Here is a 15,514-nt window from a genome sequence, read left to right on the forward strand (position 1 = left end):
CGGGAACAGCGGATACAGTATACCACATTAGCAGATGTGCAGGTGAAAATCTGCTTGACATGGAAAGTCTTCTTGGGGCCTGGGGTGAGGGGGGAGGTGTAGGGGCAGGTGTAGCACTTCCTGCGGTTGCAGGGAAAAGTGCCGGGTGTGTTGGGGCTGGGGGGCAGTGTGGAGCGGACAAGGGAGTCACGGAGAGAGTGGTCCCTCCGGAAAGCAGATAAGGGTGGGGAGGGAAAAATGTCTTTGGTGGTGGGGTCGGATTGCAGATGGCGGAAGTGTCGGAGGATGATGCGTTGGATCCGGAGGTTGGTGGGGTGGTACGTGAGGACGAGGGGGATTCTGTTTTGGTTGTTATTGCGGGGAGGGGGTGTGAGGGATGAGTTGCGGGAAATGCGGGAGACACGGTCGAGGGCATTCTCGACCTCTGAGGGGGGAAAGTTACGGTCCTTGAAAAACGAGGACATCTGAGATGTACGGGAGTGGAATGCCTCATCCTGGGAGCAGATGCGGCGGAGGCGAAGGAATTGGGAATAGGGGATGGCATTTTTGCAGGAAGGTGGGTGGGAGGAGGTATTCTAGGTAGCTGTGGGAGTCGGTGGGCTTGAAATGGATATCGGTTTCCAGGTGGTTGCCAGAGATGGAAATAGAGAGGTCCAGGAAGGAGAGAGAGATGTCAGAGATGGTCCAGGTGAACTTAAGGTTGGGGTGGAAGGTGTTGGTGAAGTGGATGAACTGTTCGAGCTCCTCGTGGGAGCTTGAGGCGGCGCCGATACAGTCATCAATGTAACGGAGGAAGAGGTGGGGTTTAGGGCCAGTGTAGCTACGGAACAGGGATTGTTCCACGTAACCTACAAAGAGGCAGGCATAGCTTGGGCCCATGCGGGTAACCATGGCCACCCCCTTTGTCTGTAGGAAGTGGGAGGAATTGAAAGAGAAGTTGTTGAGGGTGAGGACGAGTTCGGCTAAGCGGATGAGGGTGTCAGTGGAGGGGGACTGGTCGGGACTGCGGGACAGGAAGCTTTTCCAGTAACTTTGTTTTTGTTCTAACTGTGGCCAGTCTATTATTTTAGCATGGATTTTGGGCTTGCTGTTTTAATTCCTTAAAATAATCCAGACTTTGGAAGGGAGAGATTAAAAAGCAACGTACACATGTGGATGCATCGCATTGTAGAAACAAAGTCAGAAGTCATACAACACCAGGTTATAGTCCAATAGGTTTATCTAAAATCACAAGCTTTCGAAGCGCTGCCCCTTTGTCATAAATCTGTCGGACTATAACCTGGTGTCATGTGACTTCTGACTTTTTCCACCCCAGCCCAACACCAGCATGTCCACATCATAGAAACAAAGTGGTTGGCAATAGTGCTTAATATTTGCAAATTTCATGCAATGGTAATGATCAATTGAGTTTGAACAAAGAAGGCGTGGCTTCTTTCTGCAGCTTCCTTCGCTACCTTTGCATATATGTACAGGTTTCTTGTAGCTAGGAGAATGTTTGTCATGGGTCTGAAGATGTGCAGTATAGTGAGTACCCCCAACAGTCTACAGCAGAAGCACTCATGTTTAGAATAATTTAGGCTCCTTCACAGATATCTTAAATCCACCCATGGTCATACAATAATGAGCCTGAGCACCTGCAGAATCTTGTCAGTTTAGGTATTATAATTGAGATTGGTAGCTAAGGTTCAGATTCAAACCTTGTCTCTGTAAGAGGCTGTTTCCCAGTTTTACCTTTCCAATGTTTACCATTGCTTGTGCAAATATCGATAGGTTAATGTTTCCTACAGTAACACTGGCTGACCAGTGAGCTGACAGTAATTCCAATCATAGGTTATTAATCTATGTTGTTGTAATGTAGAAAACATGGCAACATATTTGCACATAACAAGATCCCACAACTACTAATATGAAAGAAAAACCAGATAATGCTTTTTTTTTAACCTAATGTTGATTTTTAAGATTAAATCCAAAGCAAGATGCCAGAGGGAACTGCCCTGCTCTTTTTTTTAAAAAAAATCATTTTTCCATTTATCTGAGAGCACAGGTTTAATAAAAACAAGAAAGCTGCCAATGCAGCATTCCCTCAGTACTGGAAATATCTGGCTAGATTTTGTGCAGTAGTCTTTGGAGTAGGATATAAATCTATAGCTGAAGGAATTGGAGGTGACGGTACTGACTACTGAATCATATACTTGCTGCTCACAGTGAGGGTTGGTGCATCTGTTACCAATGTGATTAAAAACTGCTTCTCTTCCTGTCGGTTATTTTCTTTTAATGTCATATGTTTAAGCTGGGCAGCAATAGCAAAAATTGAGAATGCCATCATCGCCATCAAACCTGTTGAGGTAGTTTCATAGGAAGGAGTGTTGGGTGTAGCATGGCCATGAAAACTGCACCTACTGAATAGAACAGACTCATATAAAACTTCTCCTCTTCTTTGTGCCAATTTCCATGGCTTTAAGCTATGTTATTGGTCAGTGGGTGAAGGAACACTTATCAATTAGTCAATTTCTATTGCTCAATTAGTCCAGAATAGTCATATGCAGTTTGTGGCTGCAGAGATGTCAGTAGATTTACCACAAAGTAGGAATTCAGATCCCCTCCTGTTACAACAAACACAAGTAACATTACAAACCTGCTGTAGTAAATTGCATTTAACCTTTCCCTGCTTCCCAGAGACTTGAGTCAGAATCTTCTTCCCCGAAAGTGGAGATATTTTCCTAATTAATCTGTTGAGAGATGTTACTATACACTTTAGTAGCAGGTGGGACTTGAACACAGACCTCTTGGCCCAGAGGTAGGGACACTACCACTATGCCATAAGAGCCCTCACCAGAGGTAGGGGTATTTTCTAACCAACCTGTTCAATGATGTATTTATACACTTTTGGATCAGGTTGGACTTGAATCCATGCCTCCTGGCTCAAAGATGGGGAGACTATAACTGCATCAAAACAGCCCTCTTTCTGAACATGGAGAGCTTGGAGGTGGGAAGGGCATTTACTTGGGCATGGTGTGGTGGTGCTCCCAATCCCTGCTGCCTTCCCATCTCCATCAGAATTCAGTTTTGGGTGGTAGGGCCCGTGGCTGATCTTCCTACCCCACACCAATTGAGACCCTTAAGTGGCCAATTAAGGAAAAGTGAAAGGCCTCAGCCCACCAACGCTGGGACAAATTCAACTGCAGCGTCGCTTGTTGCCGTGCAGCATTTCCAATAGATGCTACTTCACTGGCAGCTTGTCACCTCAGTTTGGGTTTGGGGTGAAGGTGGGGTCATTGATCAAGGCCAATCCGTCCCATGGCCTGAACACTGAGCAAAGCAGCTTTCTGGCTGCCTTAAGAAGATAGTTATTTGGTGACTAACTGCTGTGCGTGGGATCCCACTGTTCAGTACCACGTTTCCTGCTTTACAGCAGTGATTCCGTGGTGGTGATGTAACATTAGCATGATGTTTATGTTGCAGGACTAGTAATCTAGAGGCCTGGAGTAATGATATGAGTTCAAATCCTACCACAGCCGCTGAGGTACTTAAATTCAATAAATTTGGCTTTTGAAAGCTGTTTCATTAATGTTGACCTTGGAACCTTTTCAGAAGAAAAGCTATCTGGTTCATTGATGTCTTTTAGAGAAGAGTATTTGTTGTCCTTACCTGACCTAGTCTGCAATGACTTCACATGCACAGCAATGTTGTTGACTATTAAAAGCCAACAAGTTACTCAGTTGTCAAGAAGGCAGCTCGCCATTGCCATTTCAAGGACAGCTACGGATGGGAAATAAATTTTAGCTTTGCCAACAACACCCACATATGGTGAATGAATTTTTAAAAAATAACTTAATTGGCCTCTTTGGGACATCCCGAAGTTGCAAAATGTGCTATAGCAGCAGAAGTCTTTCCACCTTTACTGATACCCACATATTAATATTTCAAATTGGGGAGGGCTTGAGATGACCACCCAGCCCTGCCTGCAAACACTGCCTGATTTCCAGCCATCCTTGTTTAAGTATGTCAAGGTCAGTTGCATACTTTATCAACCCTCCCTGGTTAAAGTGAGGTGCCTCAGGAGAGCTTTGGGACTGGCGTTGGGAACTTTATAGTTCACTGGCTCTGTTACATGCCGGATAAACATGTGGAGCTCCTAGGGAGCCAAAATCTGAGGTTAAACAATTACACGGGGAGTAATTTTAACTAAACTTGCTGGCTGGAATCTCTTAGGATTGGGTGGAACATTAATTACAAGTCTTTTCAGTCCTATTCTCCAGGGTGAAATGGGGTAGTGTGTGAAACTAGCATTGCACTGAGTCCATCAGCTCCCAAATGAGTGTGTTAGATTAAAATTCCTCCTATTGTGTCTTCCTATGTTTTATATTTAGAAATGAAGTTTCAGCCATGATCCTATTGAATGGTGAGGCAGGCTTGAGGGGCTGAATGGTGTACTCATGTTCCTATTTCTTATGGTCTTAATCAGCTTGTTTTTCTGTAAATGAGAATCTTCCTACACCAACCTAAGTTCATGTAGCACCTAAAGAGTGGTAAAACATCTGAAGGCATTTCCCAGAGGCATTATAAAACATATGGGATCATGTAAGATACTGGTCAGATGACCAAAACCTTGGTTAAAGAGGTAATTTATAAAGTGTGTCTTAGAAGAAGAAGGTGTAATAGAGAAGTCTGGGGAGAGAATTCCCTACCTCTGGTTCCAAGCAGCTGAAGTACAGCTAAAATTGTGGAGCAATTAAAATGGGGATGTTGAAGAGGTCAGAATTAAAGAGCTGCAGATATCCCAGAGGGTTGTAGGGCTTGAGGATATTACAGACTTGGGAGGAAGTGATGTCATGGAAGGACTTGAAAACAAAGATGGGAATTTTAATATTGAAAGTTTGCATTACTGGGAGCCACTGAAAGTCAGCAAGCAGTGACAGTTGTTAAAATTTAAATGTCTATTTATTGCCTTCCAGGGATCTTTCATACAATGGCATTATCTCGATAGATGATAACCTTTTGGACAATCTGACTTCCCTGGAGAAGTTGTAAGTGATTCATTTATTGATGGAATTGTCATATTTTGTTGATAATAAACAAAGTTATGGTTTTGCTCAGGCAAGCAGTTTAATACTTTGCATGATACACAAAACTGTTGTAGCTGCATCGAGAATTCTTCGGGTTCAGAATAGAGATCAGAGTGCACATATCCTACAGTGATCAGAATGGGCCCATTCAACTATGTGACATTGATTCAGGAACAGCTTAATGCAATGTTCTCACAAAGACAAATATTTAAACTCTTATCACAGGGCAAAACAAACAGTACAGGCTCTAATCTTAGAACATTCAGAAATACATCTTTCCTAAGATCTAATTAACAAAAACATCCCTTTTATGCTTTGGTTACTTCTACTTCGTCTCCTGGCCAGCCTCCCATCTTCCTTCATCCATTAACTTGAGCTCATTCAAGTTTTTGCCCAATACCTAACTTGTGTCGCTGCATTTGCAGATCTACACTCGTTCCTGGTGCACCAGTGTCAGAGAGTTAGGGAGTTTTTATAGCATGGACAAAGACCCTTTGGCCCATCATGTCTGTGCTGACCATCAAACATCTGTCATTCCAACTGCATGTTCCAGCAGTTGGCATGTAGCCTTGTATACCATCAAATTTCAAGAGCTTATCTAAATATTCTTAAATGTCTTGATGGTTCTTGCCTCTACCACCTTATTAGGCTATGACTTCCAAATTACCACCACCCTCTGGGTGAAAATATTTTTCTTTAAATCCCCTCCAAATATCTTGCTCCTTACCTTCAGACTGTGCCCCTGGTTATTGACCCTTCTATTCAGCTGAAAAGTTTCTGACTATATCCATTTTTATGTCTCAAATTTAAAATTCAAGTTCTTGTACTCAAATCCCTCTGTGAGCTCACTTGTTATCAACCCCATCCCCTTTCTTTCCTTCAAGAATTTTGGGTTCCTCCAATGCTGGGATGTATGTTGTTGAGTACCTTCACTCCACAAATGGCCATAAACTCCAAATATCCTTCATAAGTCTCTCCACCTCTCTTGCCTCCTTTTAAGGTGCTCTATAAACCTACTAATTTGACCAGGCTTTCCAGACCTATTGTTTCATTATGCGTCTTTCTGCCTTTAATTCCCTAGTTCTTCTTCCTGCAAAGCATTTTGGGTAAGGTTCCATTAGGTCAAAGGCACTGCAGAAATGCAGGTTATTGTTCTTTTCTAGGACAGCTACCTTCTTCCTTTGCAGTGTTTCTGTGGATGGAGGCAGAGCGCAAGGGCATGAGTTCTAGGGTATTTTCTCTCCATTCTGCAGCCATAATGTCACCAGAAACTCTGCCTGTACTGCAAAGCCCTCCCCATTTCTAAACAGACTGTTAACACTGTTGGAAATTTGTAACAGAAAACTTCATTTCTGACCAGCATCCCGTACTCGAGGACTGAGGAAATTTTGAACAGTCAAGCACATAACTGCATCACTGGTCTGTGTCGATGGGTTGTGCATTCACATAATATAGTTACAAGCAAGGCTGAGTTAGCCTGGGAATAGCAGATTTATTTTTTTCATAAAGTACGTGAAGGAACAAAGTGCAGTTTCCACACTGAAATTTAAATATCTTCTATAGTACATAACAAAAGTGCAACTTAACTGATGTTCTTGATGAAAGTTCACAAACCTCTAGCTGCTCCTCTGCTAATTCATCCTCTACTCCTGTTAGACTGCTCAAGCTTATATGGGTTAGGCTAGATTGTCAGCTCCCAACAGAGTTGGAGGGGGCAGTGGTGACAGTGGGTCATCAAGCTGAAATATTGAAGATTCTGATTGCACAAAGGCATTTCCTCTCCTTTTCTGGGCCCTGTGTCATTTTCTGTGGCCTTGCAAGTCAGAAAGGCCTTAGATTGCGACCCTATGTACATCTGTTGCAAAGCCACTAGTGTAGGTGCTACAGGAAATTTGAATCCCTCGTCCTCGATTCCCTCTCGGCATCTTATGTGGTTCAATAGGATCTCCTTTTAATCTTCAAAGTTCCAATAGGAATAGACACAATCTGTTCAATGTTTCCTCAACCTTCTCTGAATGGCTTCTGATGCAAATATATCCTTTTTTAAGTAGGCAATTTTAAGTCTTGAGAAGTCATTGTGACAAAAGTGCCTGGATGTGTGTTCGGGATTGCTGAGAGTAGAGAAAGTCTGTCTACATGCCATCAAACATGGAAGGCCTCAACTGTATCTCACCCACTTAAAAAGGAAAATACTGGTTTGGAATTTGTGGTCAGTGGTGAAGAAAGGTCACCTCTTGCCACTAGTGATATACATGTCTTGGTTTTCCCCTTTCTTGAGAACAGCTTTCATGTTGTGTCAAGCCAAGGGCATGACTTTGCATGAAATGGCAATGCAGCCAAACGCAATAAGTTATTCACACACAGCAAAGCAGGAAGTTAGAAGTGCTTAATATTCTTCACTTTTAACTTAAATTTTCAGCTGTTAAGATTAATAGCACTTTGGTGGAATTTCTTGTCCTACATATGACAGTTGACCCATTGACAGCAACTTCTGAATTTCCGCTTTACTTTCTGCATGTCCACGTTCCTGAAGTTGCTGTCAGTTTGTGCAGGAATGAAGGCAAGCACAGATAATTTCACCATCACTATCACAGCAAAATCCAAATCAATGTGTTCACTTTCCAGCTGTTTAGGGTCCAAAAATGAGTAAATAAAGTTGATGTTGATAACTTAGAACTTGTGTTAACAAGGGGTCATTCCAAATGCTTGACTCTTCTGGAACCACTTTCCATTGTTTCAAAACTTCAAGTGGTTGAAGAATTGCTTTTAAAGCCAAAAATGTGAATCACTTGATGGATCAACATGGTGTAAAGTACACAAGATTATATATCATAAAGACCTCCTAAATTATCAGTTCAAATAATTATAATGGCAACCTATTCTACTTAATATTTAAGTGTTGAGTTACATATGTTATGTTTAACATTGCATAAATATAATAGAGAGAATTCCTTTCAACCAACATTACAGACATTTGTTATTAGCATTAACACAAGTTCACATCAATTGGAAAAATTAGATGAAATCTTTGCTGTAAGTTCATGCATTGTATTTTCTGTTTGCTCCCCAGGTATCTTCAGGGCAATAATATTAGTAGTCTTTTTAAAGAAATCTTCGCTGGTAGAAGATGTTTATCAGATATGTAAGTTTTCAGGGAATTTTCTTCATAGCTCTGAAAAACATTGTACCCTCTAAACGATTCTATACCTTTGACACGATACAATTCATTCAGGGTTGGGACAGTGTGAAATCTGTCAGTACATTTGGGAAGGAAAAAAATCATGACTACTATTGTAATCTTTCATTCTAATTCGATTTCATTATTCAGATTAATGGTCATAATTGTGTCTGTTTACATCTCAATAAAGTTAGCCTTCAATATCGAGTCAAAGGTAGTTCCTGATGGCCAAATGCTGAGAAACCCCATTATAGGGCAGGTTTCCAGGATAGTGGCAGAAAGAAGAATATACCATGAGGAGTCTTTTAGCCACTTCCCAATATTGGCTGTCACTTCTGAGAGTTTTTGGTGAGTGATGGCAGACAATGAATATAGCCACCCATACTTAAGGGAGCAGAATCAGGTAATAGGTTAATGAGATTGGCATCATATGACGTGCGTGATGCCGTTACATTTTTGCAGTGCCGGCCGCTACCATGAGTGCATTGCTTTCCAATGTTGCCAAAAGCGACAAAGGGAGTTTTTTTTAAGATAAAGGGGCAGCCTTGCCCGATCACAGATTAAATAAAACAAGGGCCACTTCTGTTTGCAGTTTTAGCAACTCACACTGACAGTTATCTTGCCGTCTTCCTACTTAGAATCATTGAATCCCTACAGTGCGGAAGCTGCCCATTTGGCCCATCAAATCCACACTAACCCTCCGACAAGCATCCCATCCAGACCCATCTACTGTACCCTATCCCTGTAACCCTGCATTTCCCATGGCAAATCCACTTAGCCTGCACATCCCTATACACTACAGACATATTTGGCATGGCCAATCTACCTAACCTGCACATCTTTGGAATGTTGGGGGAAACCACAGCACCCAGAGGAAACCCACATAGACACGGGGAGAATGTGCAAGCTCCACATAGACAGTCGTCCGAGGCTGGAATTGAACCCATGTCCTTGGCACCATGAGGCAGCATCCAACTTCATTTGGATGTCTTCCTGGAAGTCTGGTCTTTATCACATGGCCTTCACTTCTAGCTGCTTCCCCTGCTGGTGCTCCTATGCGCCAGCTGCCATTGTTCTTCTTGGTGATGGAGTCAATGGTTTGGAAGGTTCTGTTAAAGTTTGCTGCAATTTCATTTTGTAGATGGTACACACTGTGGGTACAGAAGTAGATTCAGATCATGGAAATGATATGTTGTTACAGAAAGCAAAGACATTAATTGCAGCTTAGATTCAACTATTATCAATAGGATTCAGATATTGCTGCTGCAACTGTATGCACTACAGAGCAAACTGCTCTTGGATGATAAATGCTTGGAGCCGTGTGATATGAGGAATTCTTTAAGGCCAAAATTCTAATCATTTCCAAATCTTCCCTTGCAGAGACATAAGCAACAATCAGATATCTACTTTAGAAGATGGAATATTTGCAGATTTATTTAATTTAAGTAAAATGTAAGTTTTCTGGAATTCCCTATAGCATTATTGATGATCTAACTATGTACAGCAATGAATTTTGACAAATACACTTAAAGTAAGTAAAATGAAGAGCAGCTCTGACTAATAACCTTCAAACATTGTGGAAAGTCCTGTTTTGAATCACTAATTTTTTTGGAGAAAATGAACTGTATCAGCGGGTAACTGGCCTGATTTTACATCATGCTAAACTTGGCTCATAAGCTTACATCAACATCTGCAAATCTCCTCTTCTGCAAGCCCCCACTCCTTCCCACAAGCCCCACCATCCTTGATTGTCATGAATGAGACACAGAAGCTAAAATAGATCACTGTTGTGTTATATTGTGTCTTGGGGGTATGAAAGTCTGCTCTTCTCCATGGAAACGCATCAAACATTGATAAACAAGGCAACTCCTTTTCACCCCGTGGGAGAGAGAGACAGAACCGACAGGATGTGATGCAAGGGACAGTTATATGCGGAAACATGATCGCCAAGTCAAGATTCAATCTGGAAGCTGGGAAATAAAAACCATGGGTTGTTATTCCTTTCAAATGTATGGTTAATCTAATTTTTACCAAGACTGTTTTACACTTGAATATTATTGAACTTGCGTGGAATATCCCAAAAATGATTGAACTTGTTTGTAATATCCTGTTTTGGGCAAAGTTTACTGTCTGGCATGGAATATTTCCAGATTTTGAAGAATCCTAGAAGAATGGCTGTAGCTTGAACCAGATCTATAATATTCTGAGCAGAGTTTTAATTAAAACAACATGCGTGACATTCCCTGAATGGGTTCACTTCCCACCAGTGCTGGACATAAGTGAGTCGACACAGATGGTAGCCCTCCTTCATCCTCCTATATTCCTTTGCAAAATCAAATATAAATGTAACTTCATGTGGCCATAGAAGCAGTTAGAGTTTGATGTTGAGGTTAACAATCCATTCAATGGCTTCCACAGTTGGGATGCCCACAAGGAGTGAATCTCTCGGGGCTGAAATTCAGTGTCTGGGCCATGGCCACAGTCCTAACTTCAGCTGATCATTCCATTCCACATGTGGAGCATGTGGTCACATCTTCCCCGGCCCATCCTCAAGCAGTTGAGGTTGAGCAGTTGAGTCCAGATTCTCTGCAGAAGGTGGAAATTCAAAGACTTTACCACTTGGTTTACTTACCAGGTTGCAGTTGATAATGTTTGCAGTCACCAGAAAGTGTATCATTGAGAGATGGTGCTGTCGTCAGTTTTTTAGAGTGTGGTGTGTGTTCCGCTAAGGGATCCAGGATTGTAGACTTGTTTTTTTTTTGTCAGTGGGAGTGCTTCGTGAACTGTCAGCCACTGGTGTTCTTTGCGGAGGCTGATTTCCTTGTGGACAGCAGAGGTTCAATGTGTGTTAGCATAGGAGATCAATCAAGCCGTGTTGGTCTCCAAATCCCAGAAATATTCCCAAAGGCTTCCAAGACCCTGGTGCGAGCAGCAAATAAACTCTAGATAATGGGTAGATTACACTGAAGTTGGAAGATGGCAATATGGGAGTAAGCAATCAGCAGGGTGCTGTTGACAAGGCAAATCCTTTTGTATGTATTTATGGTGGGGAGCATTCCTCAATGCCAAAATAAACAGCATCAGCACGAGTATCCTAAGGTAAAAATCAGGCCTCTAGCCTGCTGTTTCAGGAAGCTCATGTTAAGATCCTATCACTGGGAGGCTAGTGAAGGAGACGCCAATGATGCTGATGAACTGTTCCAAGTAATAGCAACTCCTGATATTGCTGTCAAGCCTGAGTGAATACAAGTCTGCAACTTCCCTTTTATACAGAACATTAAATCTAAAGATATTACATAGGATGCTTAGACTGTGCGGCATGAAACAGACCATTCCAGCCCAGCTAGTTCAAGCTAGTGTTATGCATCACATGAATCCCTGCCCAACCTTTCTTTATCTAATCCTATTATCTTTATACAAGCAACCCTACACAGACATGAAGGTCTTACTTGCACACCTTGTATTATATGTTGAGCAAAGCAATGTGAATATTTCATCGCACTTAAAGTATGAATTGGGCATGAGTTTATGAACTCAAAGAGCTTGTTAACAGATTTCCTTTAGTTCTTTTGCTTTTTACAAACCAAGTAAACAAATAACACTAACTTTTACTGTTCTGATATTTCAGAAACTTGAGTTTTAATGAGTTTGTCTGTGACTGTAACCTTTCGTGGTTACCAGCCTGGATGAGTGAGGAAGAAGCAAATGGTGTGATCATCGTGGATAGTGAGTTCATAAAGTGTGCCAAACCTTCAAAGCTGAAAGATGTGTCTGTGTTAAATGTTAATTTTTCAAGCCTTCTCTACGGTGAGTAGTTGTCACTTTATCCAAGTGTTGAAGTTCGTCAATTATTATCTTACGAATTCACCCAGAAAGCATTGAACTCTGTCAAAAAGAGCAACAAGCATATAGCAAACAAGAAGAGAAATTGCTGAAGAAACTCAGTAGGTCTGGCAGCATCTGTGGAGAGAAAGCAGAGTTAATATTTCTGACTGTTCATCAGAAGTTCACACTCTACTGCCTTTAGTTACCTGACATGTCCATCCATGCGATTGGAATGATTTTGTTTGTTGATTGGCCAATTCCTGACTGTTAGGCAAACAGCTTATATTCCACCTCCTCTACTTTCAGAACTGATAAACCAAAATTAATTAAAGACAGTGGGAAAAGTGCAATTTTTTTAAGCACCCTATTTTGTTTGTTCTCTGGCTGTTGCTCACCCCTGTTTCCTGGAGACTCCAGATGATGGATTGGAGGGTTGGCAACACTCCATCAGTATCAAACTGAAAACTGGAGGCTGTTACCAGCTCATCCACATAACAGGATCCTATAAAAGACAACTGCAAAGAGGCAAACAGCAATTAGGATGATAGCTGGGAGCCTTTAAAGCTGTTGTTAAAATTTTCTTTGGATAACTGAGTTGCTATAAAGGCGGATAATAATGGGGTTATCCTGAGGCTGTGATGGTGATTAAGAAACTGAAGTAGTCTTTGTGTTTTTCAGTTTTTCTACAGAGGATTCAAGCATGATTGTAAAAGTAATTATTTTCATTGGCTGAAGTCTTGTTCATCATTATCAAAAGCGATAGTGGCCAATAGACAAAAAAAAACTCAACTGAAACAGGCTAGGAGGGATTACTTAAATCTTTGATGTGTCTCCACAAATGTTTAACAGTACAGACAGAGTGTGTGAGATGGCAGAAAAGAACTCTGAAAATTTCTGCTGCAAATTCAATCACTTTTATATTGATGCCATTACAACACTTTTAAACAATTCTTAAGTTAAACAATCATACAACTGATTAATTCTTGAGAGTTGGGAAAATTAGTTTTCCTCTGGCATTTATGATCTCTCACAGCAAACAGTCTCGGTTACATACCAGTCATTTATTGCATATGCCATAAATGTTCAAATAACAGATGCTGTGAGACTGCATGTGGAATCAGAGAATCATGGAATGATAAAGAACAGATTGAGGTCATTCAACCCAGAATGACTGTGCAGCCCCTTTGAGCTAGTCCCACTTTCGCATTCCTGTAAATTTCTTCCTTTGAATGTATGTATCCAACTCCCTTTTGACAGTGACGGACTTCCACCACATTTCAGGCAGTACATTCAAGCTCATAACAACTCACTGTCCGCAAACTCTTCCAAAATGCTCATCATGGCTGACCTTCTGCTGTTAGAAACAGTTTCTCCTCATTTCCTCTGCCAAAACTGTTCATGATTTTAAGCATCTCAAACAAATCTCCTCTTCAGCTAATTGCTGCAAGGCAATAAACAAGGAGCAGCAGGTGTTTAGAGGAAGAGTGTCTTTGGATTTCATGTCCACAGGTTGCTGAAGGTGATTGGACAGTTGGATAACGCCATCAGAGATGCATATATAATAGTTGCCTTTATTAGCCCAGGTATAAAATTACAGGAGCTGGGACTTTATGTTGAAACTATATAAAATACTGGCTATGAGGGGAGGCAATGGCCTTGTGGTATTATTGTTGGCTTGTTGACTCAGGTAATCTTCTGGGGACCTGGGTTCAAATCCTGCCATGGCACATGGTGGAATTTGAATTCAATAACAAAAAAAAATCTGGAATCAAGAGTCTAATGATGATCATTGTTGATTATTAGGGGAAAAATCCCTCAGGTTCACCAATGTCCTTTAAATAATAATAAATGCTGGCCTCACCGTTGATACTTTCATCCTGTGAATGATTTTTTTAAAAAGTCACATCTAGAATACGGTGTCCATTTCTGGATCACTATTGATAGGAGTAATTGCTCTTGAGAGGGTCCAAAGGAAATTTTTGTGGATATTGCCTGAACTGAGGAATTTTAGTTATGATGAAAGACTAGGTTTCTTTTCTTTGGAACATAGGAGGCTGAGCAAAGACTTCAATGGGGTGCATAACATGATAGGGGGATCAAGAGAGTGGATAGGAAGACTATTCTTATTTGGTTGAAGGATCCGAAATAATGGGGCATAGATATAGGGGAGATTTGAGGAATTCCTTTCACTCTGAAGGTGGTGAGAATCTGGAACACTGAAAGGGTCAGGGAGCCAGAAATCCTTTTAACTTTTAAAAAGCGGTTGGATACATGTTTGAACTACCATAACTTAGAATGTTATGGATCAAAAGCTGTAAAGTGGAATTTGGCTGGAAGACTACTTTGTTGGCTGGAAGGAATGCAATGGGCCAAATGGCTTCTTTTCTTACTGAAAGTATCTTTGATTCTAAGGAGGACAACTCCAGCCACTCCACGTAATTGCTGACTGTACTTTATGCATTTAGGGTTTAGATATATTTTGTTGTATGTTTTGATAATATTCACAATGTTCTGGATGAATTACTGGGCTTTACACCCAAAATTTCTTCTTATCTTTTTTCTTAGGGTCCGAGTTTGCAGCGTGCTCACCTGATAGACAATCTCTAGTCAATTTATCCTTGGTGTCAAATTGGATCTCCAGCAGAGAAAACTGCACAGCATTATGTTTCATTGAGGGTGAGCGGTATGCTGCCTTGGACAATGAAAGTCATTGTCTATGCGGTTCTGAACTGGCACCAGATTCAGATGCTATTTGTATACAAGAAGAGATAGATAGAGAGTTTATTCAGGTCTGTGGCTGCACTATTATTGAACAAGCATTCGAAGTTACAGTTGCGAATTTTGCTGACCTACGCACTTTTAGCCTTTTTGAGGCTGCACGCCTGACTGTTAAGACTTTAATTAACATTAGCACTTTCCAGTGGGACTTTGGAGATCTGTCTCCACCTTTTAACACTACCAGCCATGTGGTGTTCCACAAATATGGTCTCCCAGGGACATACCTGGTCAGTGTCGCATTCTGTGTAGGCAGCAAGCCTACCTCTCTGCATGTAGAAATACACGTCGCCATTCCTCCAGGAAGATTGGAGGTGCATTGTCCTCCTGTTGTGCAGACAAATAAAAGCATTGATGCTAAGATCCAAAACTGGAACAGCAACAGTGTTACAGCATCGTGGAGTATTACAACATCTAGTAATGGTACAATAAAAGGTGAGTGGAAAATCAAACCTGATTAATAGATTCAGAAATAGTAAGAACTGCCGATGCTGGAGTCAGAGATAACACAGTGTGGAGCTGGAGGAACACAGCAGGCCAGGCAGTATCAAAGGAGCAGGAAAGCTGACGTTTCGGGTCGGGATCCTTCTTCAAAAATCTGAAGAAAGGTCCCGACCCAAAATATCAGCTTTCCTGCTCCTTTGATGCTGCCTGGCCCGCTGTGTTCCTC

At 41.5% G+C, this 15,514-nt stretch overlaps 1 protein-coding gene across 1 annotated transcript in view; it reads left to right on the top strand.

The window, feature by feature from the left end:
• Window positions 1-15,514, top strand: part of pkd1a (polycystic kidney disease 1a) — a 170,507-nt gene that overhangs the window by 55,906 nt on the left and 99,087 nt on the right. Inside the window, exons 2-6 of the mRNA XM_048609690.1 lie at window positions 4,956-5,027; window positions 8,137-8,208; window positions 9,625-9,696; window positions 11,873-12,051; window positions 14,635-15,279. Coding sequence (XP_048465647.1) covers window positions 4,956-5,027; window positions 8,137-8,208; window positions 9,625-9,696; window positions 11,873-12,051; window positions 14,635-15,279 — 1,040 coding nt within the window. The remainder of the gene's footprint in view (window positions 1-4,955; window positions 5,028-8,136; window positions 8,209-9,624; window positions 9,697-11,872; window positions 12,052-14,634; window positions 15,280-15,514) is intronic.

Source organism: Rhincodon typus, chromosome 21 (assembly GCF_021869965.1).
Source record: "Rhincodon typus isolate 14 chromosome 21, sRhiTyp1.1, whole genome shotgun sequence".
Classification (NCBI taxonomy): Eukaryota; Metazoa; Chordata; class Chondrichthyes; order Orectolobiformes; family Rhincodontidae; genus Rhincodon; species Rhincodon typus.